This window comes from Lepisosteus oculatus, chromosome 21, assembly GCF_040954835.1.
Source record: "Lepisosteus oculatus isolate fLepOcu1 chromosome 21, fLepOcu1.hap2, whole genome shotgun sequence".
NCBI classification, from domain to species: domain Eukaryota; kingdom Metazoa; phylum Chordata; class Actinopteri; order Semionotiformes; family Lepisosteidae; genus Lepisosteus; species Lepisosteus oculatus.
This window is the reverse complement of record NC_090716.1, coordinates 13,155,799-13,178,038: the sequence shown is the minus strand read 5'-3', so window position 1 is coordinate 13,178,038 and position 22,240 is coordinate 13,155,799. Positions and strand designations below refer to the sequence as shown.

Genomic DNA, 22,240 nt, shown 5'->3' with positions numbered 1-22,240 from the left:
ACCTTACCTGCTATCTAAATACATGCCATGTCATTCTTAGCATTCATGACCCAATGCTCCAGATGTAACAAAGAAGTCAAGGATATTGCTGAAATTGAGGCTTCCATAGCATCGATACAGAAGACCCAACAGGATATACAAAGGTAAATATACTTTGTGAGGTTCTCCACCAACTTTCTGTTCCTTCGTGTCTCACCGGTCTGATAACTAATTGGTCTTCTGTCGTTTCTATAACTCCCACCCCCTTCAGGAACTTGTGCGGCCTGAGTCAACAAATGTTCCGGCGAGGACATTCTCGGGAGAGCGTTAAAGCGAACAGCCAGCACTGTCTCATTCTGTGTATCCTGCTGCTGTTTCAGCTCTTCATCAACTTTGTCTTCAAATGACAGACACTTCTGCACAGCAATAAAAGAACCGCCACCAGTCAGATTTGGAATGCCAGTAGGAGCTGTCCGATGAGGCACCAAGCACTTTTGGAAAAAAAACAACAATGAATTATTAAAAATGAAAAACACATTATTTTCTAGATGTGTGGCAGGGCATTTTAGAGCTCCTTCACAGTAATAGTGGATGTGCACTTTTTTATTCTCCATTGCAATACTGATTTTGGGGCCTCTTGTAGGAAACACTCACAGTTCTGTCCCCCTTTTCCACTTCAAACTTTGGGCCTTAATGCTAAAGCCAAAAAAAGAAGCAAAACATACTTCCATTGTGCAATTCTGTGTTTTATATTAACTTGTACATATAAAGTAGGTCTCATCTTTCAGTAATGATGACTTACCAAAACAGTATTTATAATCCTTAAGAAGAGTACATGTTTACAAGTTTTAAGTTGATTCTGTATGTGGAAAATACTTAGTAACACGTTGGCATCAGTTGCTTCCCACACAGAGCTTGTAGTTCCTACAATTCAGGGATTGGATTAGATGCTGTTGTTTCATGTCCTGTCCTTCTTCAGTACTGTGTAGCCATTGTGAGCAATCTTATGACTGAGACACCACAAGATGCGAGATCTAGAGTAGTCTGGTCAGGGTTATGTGTCTGAAGCAGCTTCCCTGCATTTAGCAATCTTAAGCAGGGACTTGGGAACTTATTGATTAAACCCCCTTAAGGAGGGTTGTTTAGCCCATGATCTGGCTGACCCAGAACAGCCTGTGTTGAGCTTCACAATATTTGAGGTGTTCACATGACAGGGGTTCATGGAGCAAGAAAAGGACAGGCCTACTCAGCCCCCCTGACTTTAGCTGCAATGAAATGCACTCTTAATGGGTCATGGCAGGTTAAATTGAGAGAAAAATGGGTAAAACAAATGGAAGCTGATGGGAGACTGTGGCTGATTCTTCTTATTTCACCTCATTGGTGCTTCTGCATTAAGGGAAGCTGATACATGCACAGCAAGACTTAGCAACTCCAAAATCTGAAAGTTTTATTCTTTAGGGAGGGATGCTATATCAGCTTTAAATACCCTTTTCCCACAAGGTTGAATTTATGGTCCTTGTAAAATTTAAAAACATAAATCAGAATCTTGTGCTCAGTCACTGTATAGTGCTAATTAAATCATTTGCAGACTGACTCAGACTGGGTTTCACTTTTTTCTGCCACTCATGTTTGTGCTTTAGTTTTTGTTGACATTTGTTCCCATTAGCATTTGCATTTTAATATGTGAATTTTTGCATTTTTCCTGATTGCAAATTAAGGCTGTGTCCTTGATATGTTCAGAGTGACTCAGTCAGCTTTTGCTAATGCAAACAAGAGGTCATCAGCACAGTCTTCACAATCACTTGAATGCTGGTGTGAGCCAGCGACCAGACTGCAGCACATGGAATTTTAAATACTGTTTCACCATCATGTGGTTTTGCCCTGCCAAGCTTATAACCATTTCAAAAAAGCACCACATTATGAAAACAGTGCACTTTACAGTTATGCCTCATAACAGTTTTATATTCCGAACCATTTCCTTCTACAGTGGAAAAAATGTAAGAACAATTATGCAATGAAGCAATCCTAGGTGTGTGTGTTTTTTGAAGACGATATGGCCAAAGCAAGAGACACATCTTTAATCAAGAGCGATTTCATACTGACTCTCATCCTATTTCATTTACTATCCTGTACACATACTTCTACACAAAAAAGTGCACAAAACGAAGAGCAAAATGAAAACAAATAGTTTTGGTACTTTTGGATTTAAACGAAGAGGCTGTTTGGTTTATAAAAAATTAAGTTTTTTAACTTGTTTTGGATAACAAACGTACTGCCATCTAAGTAAATGGAAAATTTATGTTTTATCTACATATTCTGTATATTCATATATGCTACTGTTATCTGCATCCTTTGCATCTTGACTGGACACATTGTAAGTCACTTTGGATAAAAGCATCTGCCGAATTAATAAATGTAAAATGTAAATGTATTTGTAATGAATATCGTGTGTAGTGGTGTGTTTTCAGATTGCTGGCACTTAACCTTCAGCAGTACTTCCTGGAGAGACTGAAAATGCATCATCCAGGTGGGGCTACACACTGGTGGTGGTGGAGGGGAGTCCCCATTACCTGTAAAGCGCTTTGAGTGCAGTATCCAGAAAAGTGCTATACAGGTGTAAGGAATATGATTATTATTACTTTATTATTATTATTATCAAACACCCAACATTGAACTTCAAGAACTCTGGATCGTTCTGGATCGAGTGGGAAAGAAAAAGATGATGATGAGCCCATGAGAAATGTACAACATACTATACCAGTGTTGATATAATCCAGTGTACATACAGTATAACATACATATACATATATACAGGCCACAAATGAGAAAGCAATACGAACTCTTTGATCAAGGTTCAGCATGTACTGTATTCCACAAGGTTTTCAAATCCTTCAACTAGTTCCACCCCACTCTCTGAGCAGGAAAGCCACGTGAAGTCATGAAGGTAACAGAGAGTGGTATCAAGCTGCATGACCTGATTCTTACCAGTGTTTTCAATAGGACTGAGATCTGGGTTTTGTTCTGGCTAGAGAAAGGGGTGTTCAGCCACACAATTTCTGCCAGGGAGCCAGACAGTTTATTTTAGTGAGGGTTCGTAATATTCTGTCTGTTTCCGTTAAACATATTTAAGTCAAAGTAAATATATCTAAAATATGTGGACATCAGTGAATACTGTACATAGCCACTTAGAGTATATATGTCCTACAAAAATGCTATGGGGGCTGGGATTGATACAAAGACCATTTTTTTCAGTCTTAACATAAATCAACGATCAATCAAGGTGAATTATGTAAACATAGTCATGGAGTATTCATAGCTAATTAGGAATGAATGACAAATACTAAATATTTTATACATGTATTCACAAAGCAATACCCTACCACGGATAAAACAAGTATTCCATATGGTTTTTAATTATCTCAGCACAACAGAGGATGAATGTTGAAAGTACTTTTTCGAACTGTTTAAAGTTTCATAGCACCAATATTATCCAGGATTAGGACATTAGGACTTGGTTACCTCGATTGAATCTGCACAGGAAGTTGTATGGAACTACTAATATTTATTTTCCTCGGAAACGGCTTGAGGAGTTAGCAACTAAAAAAAAAACAACTAAAAAGGTTTAGTTCACTCAATTATCCCGAAGGATTCCTTTACTGTTTAAGGAAGGAACAAGGCAGAGACAATCTAGGTATCTATTTTCTCTTGACACCCCATCTTCTGAAGAATGACTGCATTCCGACCTCTTTCTGCGTTTGTACAATAACTCCTTGATCCAGACAGAACACCCTTCGGTGCGTTGATTTTAAGCGGAATAACCAAAACCAACAGTGGTACCAAATGTCTTGATGGAGAATACCATAATCAGAAAAGATCGGAGTGTACCGAAAACCACGACCTTACTTGGCTATGTTCCCCCACTGTCCAGTGAAACGTGCAATAAAATAATAATAAAAGGAGATAGCCAAGGGCAATTAAGGCAGACACTGGACATTACAGTATAGATTGATATCTCTTAAAATGTTTGCTTCTTTTAAAGCTGCCTGAAAATGACAGCAACAGCTAAAACCTTTCCCGAGTTTTACTGTAGGTTATATAACAATCCACCTAGCGTAAGAAAGGAAATCTACGCCAGAATCGAGTAGGAAGTCCTGTCGGGTGAGTTGTTTGAATTTTTATCTTTATATACTGCGTCTAATATTCAAGAACACCAATCTATTAATATAAAGAAACCAAGAAAACATTTATTTTGCGTGTAATAAACTGAATCAGTTTGGCTTAAGGAGCGGAAGCATTTTGCTTTGAACATTCAAAGAGAAAATGAAACATGTGAACGTCGATAGGTGCAGTACATTTACTGTTACGTGAAGTAACACATTCTTACCTTTAAGGATTTCGAATTTTAAAAACGCAAGGACTTTACATTTGTCTCCACTAATTCATATTCAGGCAACGAATTGTAAAAAAGGAGTGTTGTATAGTTTTGACATCTGGAAACTCGTTGCTAATGTACAATACTTCTATGCGTTCTAATCTTTTGTGGGTGCAGTGTTGCGCACAAATAAATTCAAATTAGGCTGTACAATACAGTATGTCAAAATGTGTAGTACTGGATTCAATTTAAAGGCTCGTGTAAATGTAGTTCAGTAGTTTTTGGTCAGCAGTGCCTGGCTCAGAAAAACACTCAGGCGGACACAAAATAGACCTCTGATTTAACAGTGGTGATTGCTAAATTCTTCAGTCCATATTAGTAACTGTGTTGTAATCTGTCGTAGTCTAACAGGGGATGGGAAGTACCGCAAATGTGCTACCGCAATATTTACAATATTTAATATTTACTCTCGACATGAGGGATATTTTATTATCACACAAATAAGTGGGACCTGGTAATTTTCTGCCAATGATTTCCAGTGTTTTCAGTGTCGCCGTTGCAGCATCATTTATCGTTAAAACCCAGACGTAGAGTATGATTCATTACAGACATTAATTTACAGTCACATATTAATGAACTGTAGATGCGGATTAGGTGGTGAGGAAATCATTGCTTCTAGACACGAAAACCCGTCACGACATGATGAAAATGACGACTGAAAGAACAGGTCTAATCCCATTTAAGATGTGTGATCCAGGGACTATTGTGGTATTGGCAACTGCAGATGAGACGGTGAAATAGCAAGATAATAAAAGAATAGTTAACTACAACAGAAAAGCCATATCATCCCGGAACAAGAGCACCAAGGTTAGTTAATGTTCATAAGCATTTAAAGAGACCATTTTTAGATTGTTTTTAATATACTGTACAGTACATAGTTATTAACATAACCTTCTTCACACAGTTTCTTTAAGCATTTTTATGTAGACTCAATCTAAAGAGTCTGATTTTGTCATTTTATATAATCTATGGGGAAGTACATTTTAAAAATGAGACCAGGAGAAAATCAGTTTTTACACAAAGGGGTTGTGAGAATCTGAGATAAGTTACCCAGCCATAATGTCAAAAATTATATCTAGGCTAATGGCTGGTTGTAATCCACAGATTATTTACCTGCTAGCTACAAAACCATCTCACTGTGTCAAATTGATCATTTGTAGCCTTTCTGACATTCTTAAATTTTTATGTCCCATTTTTTTTTGCATGTTTCCCACCTCTAGCCTCATGCCTGTCTTCAGTGAAACAGGAAAACAGGGATAGGAAGCTGGTTTCCAATAAAAATGTCTAACCAAAAGCTGGAGAAGCATGTAGCTTCAAAAACACAAACTGTTATCTTCATCACGTACATAATTGCTGCACTGGAGATAACCTGGATGTTCGTCCAGTTTTCTATTACACCTGTAAGTATAGAGAACAACCATTATTTGTTCATATATACTCTTATAGCCATAAAATATACCCAATTTATACCCCTTAGGATTAAGTATACCTGGATGAAATCTCTGCTGTTCTATACTGTATTTAAGAGATATACAGGTATACAGGTGTTATGTACAGTACCTGTATGTATACAACAGTCCTCTGAATCCAGGAATATGTTTTGCTCTACTTTGAACACTTTTTTAAGCTATAAAATATTTTGTGTAGTATGGTGACCAAAGCTGAAGACAGTATTCATGATGAGGTCTTACCAGTGCTTTGTAGAAGTCTGAAAAAAAAGACTTTTAGTTGTTAAATCTGCGTAATATCTCCTCTCTCTGTCTGTGTGCTCTCTTTTATTTCTGCAGTACTTGGCCAAAAGGCTGGGTTTCGACACAATCTGGTTTGGGTATCTGCAGACCACAGTGGGAGTCATTCAGCTTTTGGGAGGACCTGTGTTTGGCAGGTATGGCACAATGGCAGACTTTGAACAGTTGTGCTGTATCTGTTCCATTGGGAAAATAATTTAGCAATTGTACCACACACGTGTGATAAGAAGATTGTGATCCTCTCTTTGGCCCATGTCTGATTCTGATTTAAAGGTTAGTTCTAAAGAACTTAGCAGTATTGACTTTTATATTTATTCTTTGATTGTTCAGGAATGGGCCAGTTTAACACATACAGGTACTGTAAATTGATAGTGGTTGTGTGAATCACAGTCTCTGATCGAGTGTGTGTGCTCTCTGCAGTTTAAGTGTGGACTCTGAAATGCCTACATGGAGAGTTGATGGTGCTCTGTCAATACCTTCTTTAACATCCTGTGTGTAAAGGTTGTCAGTATGTTAATAAATCACCATGTGTAGTCAAGTGCAGAGTATTGCATGCAAGTATGAAAAACAGACAAGATAGGAGGCATTGATCTTATAGAAACATGTTATGAAAAAGTTGTTTCTGAAAGTGTTTGTGTAGACTCGCCAATGTCCTTATCTGGACAAAGCAGGGAAACAACAAAAAATAGTGAAAAGCATAAAATGTAACACAAATGATGATGTGTTTATACAATTCACTGGCCAGAGAACACTTAGAATAGAGTGTACAGTTTTAATACATACTGTATGTCCCTTTACATGTATGATCTGTGTCTGGTGGGGCCTGCTGTGATCAGCCCCCCTTAAAAGAAGATTCGAAGAAATGCTGGCAGGCTCCGGTGGTTTTTGCTGATAATTAACGTGAGGCTGTTCGCAGGTTTGCCGATCTGTTTGGAGCGCGGGCTGCGTTGACCATGTCCTGCGTGGCGTCGGTGGTATACTTCCTGCTCCTGGGCATTGCCAGCAGTGTGCCCCTCCTCTTCATCCACAAGCTGCCTGCTGTCTTTATGCACATCCTACCAGGTGGGCCAAGTACAGCTGCTTAAAGAGTCACTGCATCGCCCAGGCACAGGTTCCTAGGAGGAAAGAAAGATGATCAGTTCTAGTGCATATGGTTGGAGGTTATTCCATCTGCGGTTGTGTATCAAATTTACTCTTTTAATTTACTGTAGTTATGACCAGTACCACACAACCCCCCTGATTTGGACGAGTACCACTAGTCAGTAAAATTTTAACATGGGTCTGACTGAAGACATCCTTTGCTTCCCACAGGCTGACTTTGTTTTTCAGATCTCTGTGTAAATCACTTTAAACAGTAACATTCTGCCCCCTCTAGACAAGTCAACCCAGTAAAATCATTTTGTGCAGATCTGCCGTATTGGACTATTGCTCTGTCCTGATGGAGGGAGGTCTAGCAAAGGACATCGCCAGGTTGCTTTTAGAAGTAATGAAATTATGTTTTGTCCTTTTAGTTTTAAATCCTTTATGTTTATTTAACTTTATTTTGTTTCTTGTTTTTGTCTTTGTATTCATTAACATTCCTGTGTTTTGAGCCATAAAAGGATCTAGCTATTGGTAAAGCTGCAATTTATAAACTCTCACTCCTCCTCCCTCCCAACCTTTGTTCTCCCGCTACTTTACCTTTGCCTACTGCCCTGTCTCTCTCACACCTGAAGAAGGCTCCACGGCCGAAACGTTGTGTTCTCTTTCTTCTTTTTTTCAGCATGGAATAAACCTATAACTTGTTCATTTATAAAGTCAGACTTTTGCTTCCTGTTTGCAGAGGAAGGATGGGTGATAGAATTAAGCACAGTGTCACCCTTGGATGTCTTTTCTGCTCACCCTTCCGCTCAGCTGCAGGTCTCGGAGAGGCCGCGAGGGCGCTCTTCTGGCGACTGCAGCTGATGCGATGTCCCTCTTCGCAGGAGCCCAGATGGTGGTGACTGACCTGTCGGAGCCCGAGCGGCGAGCTGACGCCTTGGCAAAGCTGGGCCTGTGCTTTGGCATAGGCATGATTGTGGGCTCCTCGCTGGGGGGCGCTCTCAGCACACACTACGGGTAGGCTGTGGTTCTCACTTCGGGCTCTGTCCAGTGGCGCAGACTTGCACACTGATCAAGGCATGGCAGCGTGTCTTTGCTGTTGTTGTTTCTGTAATCGCCATTGATGTGTCTCTCCCTTTGTTTCCCCTGATTTGAAGCAGATTATTTTTTTAAAACGAAAGAGCGGAGCATTATTAAAGCGATCTGGTCTCAGGTCTTCTCAGTGAAACGATACACTGGGTGAGCTCAGGCAGGGGACTGTTGCACAGTGCCTTTCTGTTTAGCCTACAGCGCCACAAAATCCATTGGCTTCCACTGCACCAACCTGCTTGATAACTGATCTACAATTAACAAATTCTGAAATTTTACATTGGCAGTAAGTCTAATATCTATAGAAGGATTCTTGGAGGTATTTTAAACCATGCTTGAGGCCTGTATCAAACCTTGCCTCCTGTTTGATTTCCAGCTGCTTGCTGGGATGACAGGGTGAGTAATTGCTTCACTGCTTAGCTAGGATAGGGCTTTAGTGCCTTGAGGGCAAAGGTAATTGTAGTGTAGCTCTGTAACTTGGCTAAATCTGTGGATTTACAGACAGGCGATCACGTGAGTTCATGACTAAACAGAAGCAGGTCAGAGACCCGGTCTTATCATGCTTCTTGTCTTATTTGATACTGCTTTCAGTGAGGCCACGGGACACACTCAACTTGATTTAACTTTTTTCTTACCTGGGACACCCCCAGAACTGCCACTATACAGTGCTGACACTGCATGATCATTTTGTGGCAGGACTGGGCCCGACACTTTGCTGCCTTCTAATCATTGTAGCCAACAGGGAAGACACAGTCTCTGAGGCTAAACCAGTTGTTTCCTGGGACTGGGACCCGTACTGTGGTTTGCCAGAGGAGCTAAAAATTGTGTTAAACTATCAAACTAAAGCGCATTGCTTTGTATGAAAGTGGAAGTGTCTCCAGCTAATAAGATATATTTAATCGATGTTGATCTAGGAGTAGTAAGTAATTGTAAGTAAGTGTAAAAGAAAAGATGGTGAATTTATGTAAGTGCTGAGCTTTGTGGATCCTGAAGTTGCAGTGCTTGTGGTTTGCCAGGCACTGGTTTGGAAGGCAAGCTCAATTTTCAAGGGCCTTGCAGATTTTTTATGTTCCTCTAGAAGGTACTGCAGGCTAAGCGATCAGCAATGTAATTCGGTTGTAAATTCAGTTTCAAACACCTTTATTGGCAAACCCAGTGAATTACATTACCGCTAAAGCAAAAACATTTACAAACATCTAGAACAATAACGTAATGTTATCAATATGATAGCATAATATTTATATCATAATATTTAAACATCACAGCTCTGGAAACATATGTAAGTTCATTGTTACAATTGGTATCGCTTGTAAGAGCAAGGAAAGTCCACATCATGTACAGTATACACACTTTGTTACAAATTGATACAGATGTACCACTGGTAAAAAGAAAATACATTCAAGTTCCATTTAATATCAAGTTAGATTGAAAAACAATTGCAATCCCTAAAATTGAGTTCTTTGGGTTAAGACTTCTGATCTATAATGCTTCAGAATTTGAAAATTCTGAAAAACGTGTATCCTTTCTTAATAGAAGTAGGTGAGTACTCTCAAGAGAATTTTTCGATTTTTCATGTTTCTTGTTTTGATACCTGTTTGATTCGCTTTTTTAAAAATATATACATGAAGTATTTGCAGTATAATACACCTATCATGAGTCTTAAGGTTTTTGTGAACAGTAATATTTAATCTTTGTATCCCTATGCTCTAAGGATCAAGCTGTGAATTTCAGAATTGGGCAGGTAAAGAATTTTTACATGTGTGACAGAAGGTGGTGCTGTTGAGCCACAGGAGTTCCAAAAGGCTCCAAGCTGCCATAGTGAGGCTCCCATTCATAGCTGATGCTGTATCTTGGCTATCTCTCCTTTTACAGCGATAATTCACAGACTAATCTAATTACATACTTTCACCCTCAGAAATTTTGGTCATCAGTTGCATGAAGGCAGACGAATATTTAAAAAGGAGCCAGTTAATTTACTTCTCATGTGGTGTATGGATTATCGATCTTGTGGTATGCTTTTCAGTCGTAACAACATAAAGTTTTTCTTTTAAATTAATATAATGTTATGTATTTTTAAGCCACCTTATCAGTATTGTCAGGGCAATATTGATGTCAGAGTGTAGTCTGCTTCTGTTATGCTCCTCGTAGAGACTCTACGTACTCTTTCCCACATATATAGCGCTTAATTTGTTTGTTAACACCTGTATGAACAAGTTACAAAGTTCTGCTCATCATCTGAAAAGTAAATGTATATGAGGAAACCTGCATTCAAAATTGACCTACTTGTAATGATTTTGCAAGAAACGCAGAGAATAAATGATCCTCAGAACAAGTTTAATTCCGTTACTGTATATGAGTATTAGACCTGGCTTATGGGTGAACTAATGAACCTGGCTAAACTGACCAGTAAAAGAAAATGTTCCCCGTGTGAATCAATGAGGATAATATCACAGCACAGGATGTTTGCTGGGATGGTTTTTACTGGCAGCACAAAAAAGTATGTCTCCTGGGGAAATGGGTTGTTTCCCATACAAGTACCCGATAGATGAATCATGACCCTGCCAGGTGTCACAGAAGGTTTTACAGGGGGTGAGCTGGCTGTAGGGAAATTGCTGTTTACACGGACACCCCTCTCAGTCGTCATGTTGGAGATTGTCTCTGTACTATTGCGCTCCATGTTTAACAGTCAAAGAGCAATTTTGTTTCTTAGCAAATGTCCAGTTAAGGGCTCACTTATAGAAAGAGCTACTGTATGTACAGGCATGCACACAAGCTGAGTGTTTCAGGGCAGAAAAGTTTTAATGAACTATATTAAAAAAAAGAAACAAAATTAAATGTCGGTCTTTTGGGTTCTTTTTCCTCTGGGATTCCCCTGCATGCAGCTTTTTATTGTAATTGTTTACATCTTGTTTTGTTATTTTTCTTATTTTACTGGATGACAATTTCATGCTTCACAGCAATGTAAATAGCCCCATCACTACTTTGTTGAGCGAGTGGCTGTAACAAAGTGCAGTCCCATTGAGGGCAAAATATGAATGCTGTGACTGTGCCAAACAATGGCATCACTGTGCTCCATCTCTTCTCTTCTGTTCTAGGACGAATCAACTTCATATAAAGGCTTAAGGAAGTTAAACACAGATGTTCTGAAACATATAAGTGTGCAAGAGTAGTGATTAAGGTCAATATTTGGAAATCAAAGAAAGACAATTATCTAGAATAAAGTTATAGGAAGAATGAATTCGTTCGTGTTGCTCTAATAGATTGTGCAGAACAGGTTCCCAATCCTGATTTTGGACGCCCACACACCTGGTGGTTTGTGTTTCAGCCCAACTCTCAGTTACACAATTAAACCCTTAATTCACTTAATAATAGGATTCATTTGAATTGTTTGATTGTTTTGTGCTCTTAAACATTTTGGAAGTTGTCTTCTAACTGTGATATTTTGTAAGTATCCTAAAAATGTCTAACTTTTGAGTCGAAAGAAAACTTACAAATGTTCTAATCAGGCTTCAATTGAGTAATTTAGCTCAGCCTGAATGGAAAACCAGCAGGTGATTGTCTTGTATTATTCACATTTGAGAAATGTACGCATAAATAAACTGAGAAAGAGTGATGGTCCGTATTGCTCAGTTATTGAGAGGCACAGCAGGTAGTGCTTGTGTCCTGGGTTTAGTTTCAGCCTCTGTGCCTCATCTGTGGAGTTAGCAGAGTTTCCTCTGGATACTTCACTTTCCTCTTGCCTGGGCTGCACTCCAGTGATGGATGAAACGGGTCTCCTGTGTGTAAGATATTGTGCGATCCTTTGGGTTGTAAATAATTGCTCATATATTATTGCAAGGAATTAGTATTAACAATATTTCAAATCATAATGAAGAAATTAATGTATTATTTTTTATTAACTTATTGTTACACCTACTGTATGTAGTACACCTGGAAAAACCAACTTTGTTGTGAATAACAATTCCAAAATCATCAGGCTGTGGAAAAGCACAGTTAATCTAGTCCGGAGGTTATGAAGAAGGACTGGAAGAACTGAAGAAGGAGAACTGATCTTTTTTTAGTCATCATGAAATTAGACGGTATATGTATTTATCAGCTACATTTGCCTTATTTTAAGGAGGTGTAAGAAATGTGTTTTGTAGCACAGGAGTGTTGGCAGGCCTAATGCATGCTGTATGACAAAGGGGTGGCATGGTGGCACAGTGGTTCGCGCTGCTGCCTTGCAGCGCTGGGCCCTGGGTTTAATTCCAGACCTGGGGTGCTGTCTGCTTGATTTGGTTCACCTGTGTTAGTGTGGGTCAGCTTCTGGGAGGATTGGTCCTGGTGTGGCTACTGTATATGTGTGTCTGTGCGCCTTGTGCCTGGTGCTCGCTGGGACAGGCTTTGTAACCCCTTGTAACCCTGTGTCGGATACAGCAGTGAGAAGATAAACGGATGTCAAATTACCGTCTCATTTCCCTTTTCGTGTTCTGACACACGTGTTCATTTCAAACCTTGAGCAAAATCTAAAAAAGATTTATGCGGATTGTAACGCCTTTTTTCCACTTTGTTTCCAAGGCAGCTTGTGCGAAGAACTTTCATTAGGACACTCGTCTCGACCGGATCTTCTTTGCCCTAACTGGGTCAGTAATCTCCGACGTCTTCATTCTGACTGTGAAGTGAAACAGAGCCAGCGTGTGCATATAGAGCTCAGTCCACCCGGGACCAAGGAGGGGTCTGTGAGTGGTTGGGTGACAGGACTTGTTGGTGAGGGGGCCAATGTGTGCTAGAAACATGCAGTACAGTAGATGCCCCATATCTATAAGAGTGCTGTAAGAAAGCTGCAGTCTTCTGCTGCATTCTTACTGTAGGTCCCAGCATTGTACACGTTTTGGCAAGAATAACATTGGGTGCGATGAGACAACTGTTGTAGTGCCTACTAAGGACTGCCAAAGGAATCCAAGATGACATTCCTCCATTCTGCTTATCCTATCCACATATATCTGGATTCCAAAACAAATCTGGAAAAAATGATTATTTTTTTTTAAAAAGAAGGCAGCCACCGTAATTTTTCGTCCTACATTCCTGGCCTTTTTAAGTGTAACTGGGGAAAAAAAGCATTTCTTGTTGACATTGTTGCTAGGAGCACATACTGTACTGTTTCAGTATCCGGTCTACAGTGTTCTTATTCAATTTTGCCATCATTTTCTTGATCGCAAATTGCATTTATGTCCTATGTGACGCTAGGGGTGCCATGTCATGTCTGGCCTAGTCTCTTTGTGTCCTCGGGCAAACTAGAGCTCCATCAGTGCTCTTTAAAGTTCCCCAGTGTTTCGCCAAGTCCCAGAATGTTGTACTGATTCCTAAGACAACCGATCGTCTTCTTCAGAGCCCTGAGAATACATGCAGATTTCTAACCTAGGTCTTCTTTTCTGTGCTTCTAATTGCTTTTTTACCTTAATGTCGAACTCCTCTATGTGTCAAACAACACCATAGCACAAACGTCCTCCAAACAGGAGACCTAGAGTTGTAGCTGCCACACCCTTTAATTCTCTGAGTAACAGGCTAATTGACAACAGCTGTGACCTAGGAAATTGACTAACAATCCCCCTTCTGCTCACTGGGAAGTATAGTTGTTTATACTGTAAATGCTCTGATTCCGTGGGAAGACTGCACACATTATCATTATGATTCAAACAACGATACAGTATGGGGGCAGAGACTTTTTAACACTCCATGTACAATCTATAACCCTGCCCTCTTGGTCTCTCACAGTCTCAAAGAAAAGGAAATCAGTTGGCTTTTTATTTGAAAATGAAAATATATTTTTTTAAAATTTAAAGTATGTGTTGGATTGCTGAAAAGAAATTGTCTGCTAAAAGAAAAAACTTTTTTTTTTAACCTTTCTTGTGTTTTGCTGGGGACACAAGAAAGGTCCAGGGGGCTGGGGACATTGGGGAAGAATACAGAAAAGGATTCTGTTGTTCATTTGTGATTATTTGTCAGGTGTATTTTCTTTTCAAAGAAATGTTACCGGGAGTGACATGTCAGTGTCAGGGTCTTGCTGTTGTGTTGAGTGGAGTCTTCTCATACAGTGCTGTTGTCATTTCTGAGAGCAGGACACTTGACATTTTTCTTCTTAAGGGTCAAGTGAGTCCTCGCTAGGCCTTTTCAGAAGTCTCATAAAGGACTTCTGTACCTTTTACACTCTTACAAGAAGTTATGTTTGCTCATTTTTAGTGTGACGATCTGTCATTTTCAAGTTTCTGTTGGTTTCTGGAAATATTTGAAGAAACGTTTTTTCCTCAGAACTTTGGCACAGCAGTTTTAAAACATTAACAATGGACATTAACTAAAACATTAATTAACATTAACATTGACCTTTTTCAATGGCAAAAAAGTAGAAAAGAAATCAGACAAAAGGGAGATGGAGTTGAAGTATACAAAAGAGCATTATTCACAGAAGAGTGCAGTTTTACATTTTTTTGAGTCTGTATATACATTATGATTTATGTAAGTGTTTTTAATAGGATGCATTACATGCTAAGTTTTTAGTACTTAGTTTAAATGGTTTGCATATAACAATTGTAAAACAACATGATCTAAATATTATTAAGGATTTATCTCTTTTCAGTAACTGTATTTGTTTGAAGCAGAAATAAACTGGAAAAATGTTGAATACAATCAGGCATCACTTAGTGTCATGGATTCAGCTGTTAATTGGCACTAGAACAGATTTTAAAAATAAATGTATTTAGTAGAATATTAGTAGGAAGTTTTTTAATGAATATTTTTTGTGAATGTGAAGATTTGTTTTGTTATTGTCTAATAAGAACAAAAATCAGAGAGTGAAAAAAAAAATCCTCCGAAGTTAAGGGGGTGGAGGTGGTTTAAAAAAAAAGTAAATGTATTTAAATATAAGCTCAACAAATATAGTTAACAGACCATCTGCAGTAATATGAAAACAGTGTTTTCATAACACCATACACAGAAACGATTTCTAAAGATTAGTATTCAACTTAGTATAATAATGATTTTTAAGATCCACCGAACTGCATTGGCTTTTTTCAGTACAAGCTTATCCTTTGGAATGCTTTGTTTCTCATGAACTCTAGGTGATGATGCACCTGTTGAGTATTACAGTATGTCAAAAATAAAACCCTGTGGCGCTATGAATAGGGAGGGTTATATTTGAGCTGGAATCGGTAATGGTCGGCTGTGAAAGTGCAAAGGCACCTCTGTGTGACTTACTGTAGGCGGTTTAGGGCAGGGTGCGGGCAGGGCAGTAAAGATTAGCTCGGTGTGCCGCCTCAGCCATTCCAGTGGAGTGACTGTGCATCGGCGCTTCGCTTTGAAATACTGTTAAGGTCAAACTGAAGTTTACTACGTTGACAAGAGCAACAGAAATTAAAATAAGAGCAGAGAAACTTAAAACTTCAGTCTTCAGGTTTTAACTGCACATTGCTTCAATTATTATTGGTTTCAGAGCCCTTGAAAGAGATTTTTATGTCACGTTTTATTTATGTACTTAATCAAAGGAAATGAACAGAGATAGGGAATTAGTTCTCTGTAAGTCTCGTACAGTCTGACAAGGATAAGGTTGGAGAAATGTGATGGTGTCTAAATTCCCAGCATGGTTTGCATGTCAACCAGCAGAGAGGAATTCGTTTTCAGTACTATAATAAAAAGTAGCTATGTGGTTAGGGTTGATTTTATTTACTGTATATAAGAGCTGACAAACTGCTGGAGAAAATCCAAATAGTAATTAAAGTAATTTAGAGAATTCTCATTGAGGTAGACAGGATGACTACAGTTAGTATATCTAATTACCTAATACCTGGTTAAAATCTCTTAAAATATTACTGGTATCCAGTATACTGATATGCAGAATTTCAATTGCGTTGATGCATATAAATACACAGATAAATATGCAGTGTATGTAGACAAAATGAAGAAAACCTTTTACATTGTAAAGCTACAACAGTTCAGTTGCAATAATCATACTACTGAACTTTCGGTTGGATAAGTCCCTGCTATTTACTGACCTCTCAAAATTGATGGGAATGTATCTTTAGACTGCGTACACTGGAGCCTCTGGGATAAAACATTCTCATGTGACATCATCTCAGCATCACACTCAGAATTTGTGCACATCTACTGCAGAGTGATCCTCTTTATACACAACCTCTTTATACATTATCAACAAAATGACTTTTGTTCAAAACATCTGGAAACAAATAACATGTAGAATTGTTTTAATTGTACAACACATGTCCTTTATTTTCCTTTTCAGTTGATTATCTCGAACACTGCAGTTTTACATGCATTGAAAATCTACATAGAACGTGTTAATAGATGTGTTTATCTAGGTCCTTCAGCTGGCAATAATAATGAGATTAAGTAGATTCATAATTAGATTATCAGATCATTTTTGACCTGATTGACTTTGTGATAAGTTCTAGGGGGGCTTTTAAAGATTACCTGTCACAGTTATCATGCACTTCCTTCCGAGGCTGGTCAAGCCTCAGTGACGCAGGACAAGCAACAGAAGTCACAGGCCAGGCCTTAAAACGGAGAGTAGAGAGGAATTCTTGGCCTTTGTGAGTGTTTGGGTGGTCTCTGTATCCCACACTGAGCCCACAAGGCATTCATCTGGACTGCGGGGTGATTTTGTAAAGGCTGACGTATGTGCTGTGCAACTGAAAGGAGCTTTGTGTTCTGTTACAGTGGCAGGACTTCAGAGCCCTTCAGTTAGGGTACAGCTTCAATATGGGTGGGAGGAGTCTTTGGCTGAGAGTTGGCACAAAGTTTCCGTGTATTGCTTGCTCTAGACAAGAAGTTAACATGGTGTAGAAACCTCATGTTTTGCACTTCCAAGTCCTCTGTGAAACAAATGGGGAGAGGGGTGTTTATGATCATCCACAGCACAGAATTGCATTTTGGGTGGCACATTGGCACAGTGGTCAGCATGGCTGGGGCCCTGGGTTCAGTTCCTGGGATGCTGCTGAATTTCCTCCCATAGTCCAAAGATATGCTGGAAGGTATGCTGGCCTAGTGTGAGTGTGTGTTTGTGTCTATGTGTGCCCTGCGATGGACAGGTGTGTCCCATCCTGAAAATGGGAAGATGCCCATCTTCCCCTGAAACTGATTCATGTGTTTTTTAAGGATCATATGTAGGTCACTGCCAAGTTACCTTATGGATGCAGTGCTGTATTTAATATTTAGTCTGACAGAATTGCACTGAAAAGGAATGCACTGGACCAGGAAAATATTTATTTAATGAGGAATCATGGTGAGGTAGAGGTACATCATAGTTAAGCGTTTAACTAGAGGCTCAACAGAGTCATCAGTGCTATTTATTGATCACACCTAGAATTTGGCAAATGTGACAGAAGAGTGAATAATTTCCAGTAATGTCTTGAGCATTTCTGGGAATTTTGTTATAGGAGCTTGTAGCTAAGGAACCAACAAGTCAAAACTGTGGTGCTACAATGAAAAAAATGACACAGTATGAAAAGGTTATGAACTTAATGTAGAAAAGGTAACTCAGAAATCTTTGAGTATTCCTTGTAAATTATTTGTGAATCTCTAACATCCTAGTGCAGATTAGCTAGCTTTTGATATCCTAAACCCCACCTGTAGAACTTCCGACTGACGCTTTATCTGTCTTAAACATAATCTTACTTCCATACTAAGCAGCATACTCAAGTAAAGCAAACTTCCGCTGGATATGCACATAAAGGTTGTGCTTACACTGTGGTGAAGGCAGTCCTTGGGAAATAATGTTGTTTTTTTCTTTTGCCATGGAAGCTTGTGAAAAAGCCTTGCAATGCTGGCCTTAGTCAGACATGTTGAAACATGCTGGAAACATCAGACAGATAGGAAAGAAAGCTTTTTTGTGCTTTGTTGTGTGAAGATAAAGGAATAGGAATAAATTCTTATCCTTTATGGCTTGAATGTATTAGTTCTCATTTGTTCTCAATAGAACTGGTATCTTTTTTTTCCTTAGTTTCTCACTGCAGGACACATGATGCCTAAAAGCCCCTGTTTATGGGGCTGCAATAATGACCTACTGTATGATGAGTTGTTTTCATCCTTCAGTGATTGAGCTGGTGACCTGTGGGAATGGTCCCACTGCCATAGTTGTTCTCTTTGTTCTCTATTAGTAGGACACAGGCCAATCTGCATTAGCCAGTCTAAACAGGAAGTAGAAGTATTTGGTGGCATGGCATTGAAAACTGCTCTAAACTTTGCAATTTCAAGACTAAAACTACAAGAATGCCACAGATTACAAGAATCTGACACAGATTAATTTAGGAGTTCCTTTAAGAAGAACTGCATCCCTTTGTTTTAAAGACATGAATCCATAGCTCCTTGAAATTGCCATCCCCTACCACCCTGTTGAGGTGTTTGCTCACTCTGTGTTTGCTCTTATTCCAACAAGCCCTCTGATCCCTCTAAGCTCTGTGAAGCACAGGCAACCTGCGTGAGTGTTATAGGTCAACCCACCTGTCTCAGCATGGGTATCCTCTTTTATCTGCTTGCACAGAGGGCTATGGTTTCTTAGGAATCCAGGCGGTATCTAAACCACAAAGCTTTCGTTCTAAAAAAAGATGATAGGCCTCTCGCTTGTCGAGGCCTGCGTGATGAAACCACCCTGGAGAGTCAGCTGAGACGCCTGTCTGATATCTCAAAAACCTCCGTGGGTGGACAGACCCGGTTACTTTGAAACACCTCCAGAACAGTGCGTGCGCTGTGCATGGCTGCGCTGGGTTCGACACAGGCTGAAAGTGTGGTTGGGAGGGCCAGTCAGGGCTTGCTGTGAAGAAACAGCCCCCGAGGGCACAGAAACTTACTCACTCAGATAAGAGTATCACCCCTTGTCTTCAGAGTTTCAGAAGAGCACGTCTGGGCTTTTCAAAAGCACCTGACTGTTGTCAGTGCCGGTCCCCTGTTTCGCTTTTTTCTAAATCGGTTTGTTAGGATTTGCAGGCAAACCTTTTTTTTATAATACCATTATTATATTGAGAGTGGTTATGGGTGACAAACATGAGTAATCACAGAATAATGGCTTGGATTAAAAAAATTGTGTATAATTTCAGGCCCTTTGAACAGTTAACTAAAAAAATATTATTTCAGTGCATAGATGAAAGAAGAAGTGATGTCTTATTTGAGAACTAAGATCCCATTTCTGTATTTCGTTATCTCAAGGACAATAACGGGAGAGACAGAAATGGGGTCTTAGTTCTGAATTTTAATGTTAGAGTTTGTCTGGTTATGCAAATAGCCTTTCCAAAATAACAGAAAAAAACTCTTTATCAGATATGGACAGTTCACTGATCTACTAATTGAATGGTGTCTCCAGTTTATCTTTAGGTGGCTGTTCTGCATTCACTTCATTATGGGATACTGCCTCAGTAAAAATTCTTTTCTTACTGGTATTGTTTTTAGGGGAAATGGTTAACATTTTTCCCTTAGGAATGTTAATTGGTTGTCTGTTGATGGTACTGCAGGAGTAGGACGTGCTGTTTTCCCCTTTGCAATTCATAATCTAGCAATTTACTGGATTCACAATATTGTATTTTCATTATTTCTGCATTTTTATTCTATTCTATCACTGTGATCCACTTACCATGAAGACCCTCACCTTTTTTGTGTTGTGTTTACAAAATAATTTTATTAAAATCAAATATAAATATATCTGGAAGGTTAAGTGAAATCCATACTACAGTTCAGATAAATAATACCTAAATCAAAGCCTCCTACATAGTTCTTGAAAATTGTATTTATTGGCCTGTATTTAGGCTTTTATTTAATTTTTACTTCCATTCTCCATTTCAGCCTAAACCAGTGAATTGTTTTGTTGAAGCATTGCAACACAGCCACCTTTGAAATTGCAGATCTTGTTTTTTTTTTTCATTTATCTGGCCAATAGTTCTGTTCAGGTTAATTGATAGTTAATTGAATTGTGTTATACATAACTCAGAGATACTATATCACCAACCCAAACTCAAAGATACTGTAACTGTTCGATCGTATTGGTTTAGTACAAGGTCTGGTAATGTACTTAGATATGTGTTTACTATATATAGTAGTCCAATATCTCTTAATTATAATATGCACAATGCATATTAAAAATACCAAAGTTGTGCTCAAATTAAATTTATTCTTATTAAAGTTTGCAGAGTTTTTGATGTGCCCTTCATAATCCTACTTTAGTGTACCTGCAGCAGATATGATGCAGTTCATAATAAATAACGTTCACCTCCAAGAGCTGCGACCCAGTAGCTCGGTGGTCCTTGTAATGTGAACCGTCTTTCGTCACTGGAGAATAATCTTGGCCCTGTGCTATATGGATCTTTGTAGATCCCAGCTGCTTGCGAAACTTTCTCTCGCCATTTGCTCCTTGCCTGGCTTTTAATGATTCCCAATTCCATGCCTCACAGTTGCCGTTATGAAACAGCTGTTCTGAGTTTAATAAGCAGAATGTTACTGTAAGTGCAGGGATATAAAAGTTCAGCAGTCTGTCACCCATATATATATATATTTGCCTTTCCAGTTTGAGGACATTGCGGACCTTCAGAGGTTAAGTGTAGGGCTCTGGCTGTGAGGACCATTGTGCCTCAGGGTGCAGATCTGGCAGCTTATTCCTGCCTGATTATCTTGTTTCTCTTCACCCTGCTTATTGTTTAATATTAAGTCGGTTAAGGCTCTGTGAACACTGGATTTGCCTGGAGTTCAAGCCACACAGGAAGATTCCTTATGATATGAAGTTGCAGCTACAAAGACGAGATTCATGGCTATATTGAAAGACCTTAGATAAATAAGACATGCCTGTGGCCTGCAGCTATAAATGATTCTTGCCAATTTTGTACATGATATATGAAAGGGAATTTCATATAAAGAACAAAGGGTGTCCTATAAACTTAGTTTTCAGCGTCCTCCAGCAGGGAGATTGAAATCCTGTGTACGGAAATACCATATACAGAGTGAGAGTTTAAGTCTCCATTTCAGTTTAACTGCCAGGTGCAAGGGATGTGTTTATCTGAGTTATAGTGCTCCTGCACATAATGTCATATATCCAGTAGTTTTGATCTCTGCTGCATTTCCAGACTCAGTCCCTGAAGCATAATCCATTTGACCTAACAACGGAAACTATTAAACCTGTAAAGAACAAGAAAAACTTTAGAAAAGAAGCTCAAGTTTATTTTATGACAATCGAAATTGCTCTTGTCTGCTGAGAGGAAAGGCCATCAGTTGTTGGTTGTGCTTCTTACTGTATAGCACAGTATGTTAAGTCCCACAGCATCAAATTACGAGGCACGCAACAGTAGTAATATTTATGGAGGATGCAGACAATTTGCTTGTAGCTGGCCATTTAGGAAATGTAATGTCTATGTCCCTCTGTGTGACATGTCCAGACTTGCATTTGTAATGCCCAGGGCTAGACGCAATTAGCCACTCTGACATTTGCCCCTTGTCACTCCCATTAGTGAGCAGAAGCAGACGACTGAACATCTGCTTCTCTTTTTAAAGACGACAATCACTAAAACCCATGGTTTATGCCTCACAAAGGCTTGGAAGAATCCCGTGGGTATTATTTCAAAGATCTGTTTTTCAAACATGACCTTGTGCCTTGGAACTGTGCTGTACATCCTTGTCTGTTTCCAGTAAGCTCCTTCCTGTAGTGATTTATGGATAAGAGCGTTGTAATCACAGATGGAACCATACCACCAGTCAAAAGTGTGATTGTGAAACTGGCATTTTCTGCACTCCATGAAATATGAAACATAAATTATATAATGTTAATAGAGAATCTGTATGATATGGTAAAATAAAATTCCCATAATAGTTAACTGTAGTTTTGACTCACTGTATAAAACATTAGATTCATGTTACTGTACGTCATTTATGAAGTGATCAGTATCAACCT

The 22,240-nt window shown here is 39.0% G+C and overlaps 2 protein-coding genes across 17 annotated transcripts in view; both read left to right on the top strand.

Moving 5' to 3' along the window:
* Positions 1-2,410, top strand: part of osbpl5 (oxysterol binding protein-like 5) — a 75,622-nt gene extending 73,212 nt beyond the window's left edge. For all 15 annotated transcript variants that reach the window (XM_015338368.2, XM_006642562.3, XM_015338375.2 and 12 more), the window contains 2 exons: positions 41-143; positions 251-2,410. In XM_015338368.2, coding sequence (XP_015193854.2) covers positions 41-143; positions 251-386 — 239 coding nt within the window. In that variant the 3' untranslated portion in view covers positions 387-2,410. The remainder of the gene's footprint in view (positions 1-40; positions 144-250) is intronic.
* Positions 2,411-3,968: 1,558 nt separating this feature from the next.
* The window catches only part of slc22a18 (solute carrier family 22 member 18), a 47,660-nt gene continuing 29,388 nt past the window's right edge, over positions 3,969-22,240 (top strand). Inside the window, exons 1-5 of one of the 2 annotated variants that reach the window (XM_006642563.3) lie at positions 3,969-4,137; positions 5,632-5,811; positions 6,199-6,296; positions 7,076-7,221; positions 8,124-8,256. In XM_006642563.3, the coding sequence (XP_006642626.1) occupies positions 5,692-5,811; positions 6,199-6,296; positions 7,076-7,221; positions 8,124-8,256 (497 nt within the window). In that variant the 5' untranslated portion in view covers positions 3,969-4,137; positions 5,632-5,691. Of the gene's footprint in view, positions 4,138-5,071; positions 5,219-5,631; positions 5,812-6,198; positions 6,297-7,075; positions 7,222-8,123; positions 8,257-22,240 lie in introns of those variants that run through there. The other variant, XM_015338393.2, reaches the window with a different exon arrangement.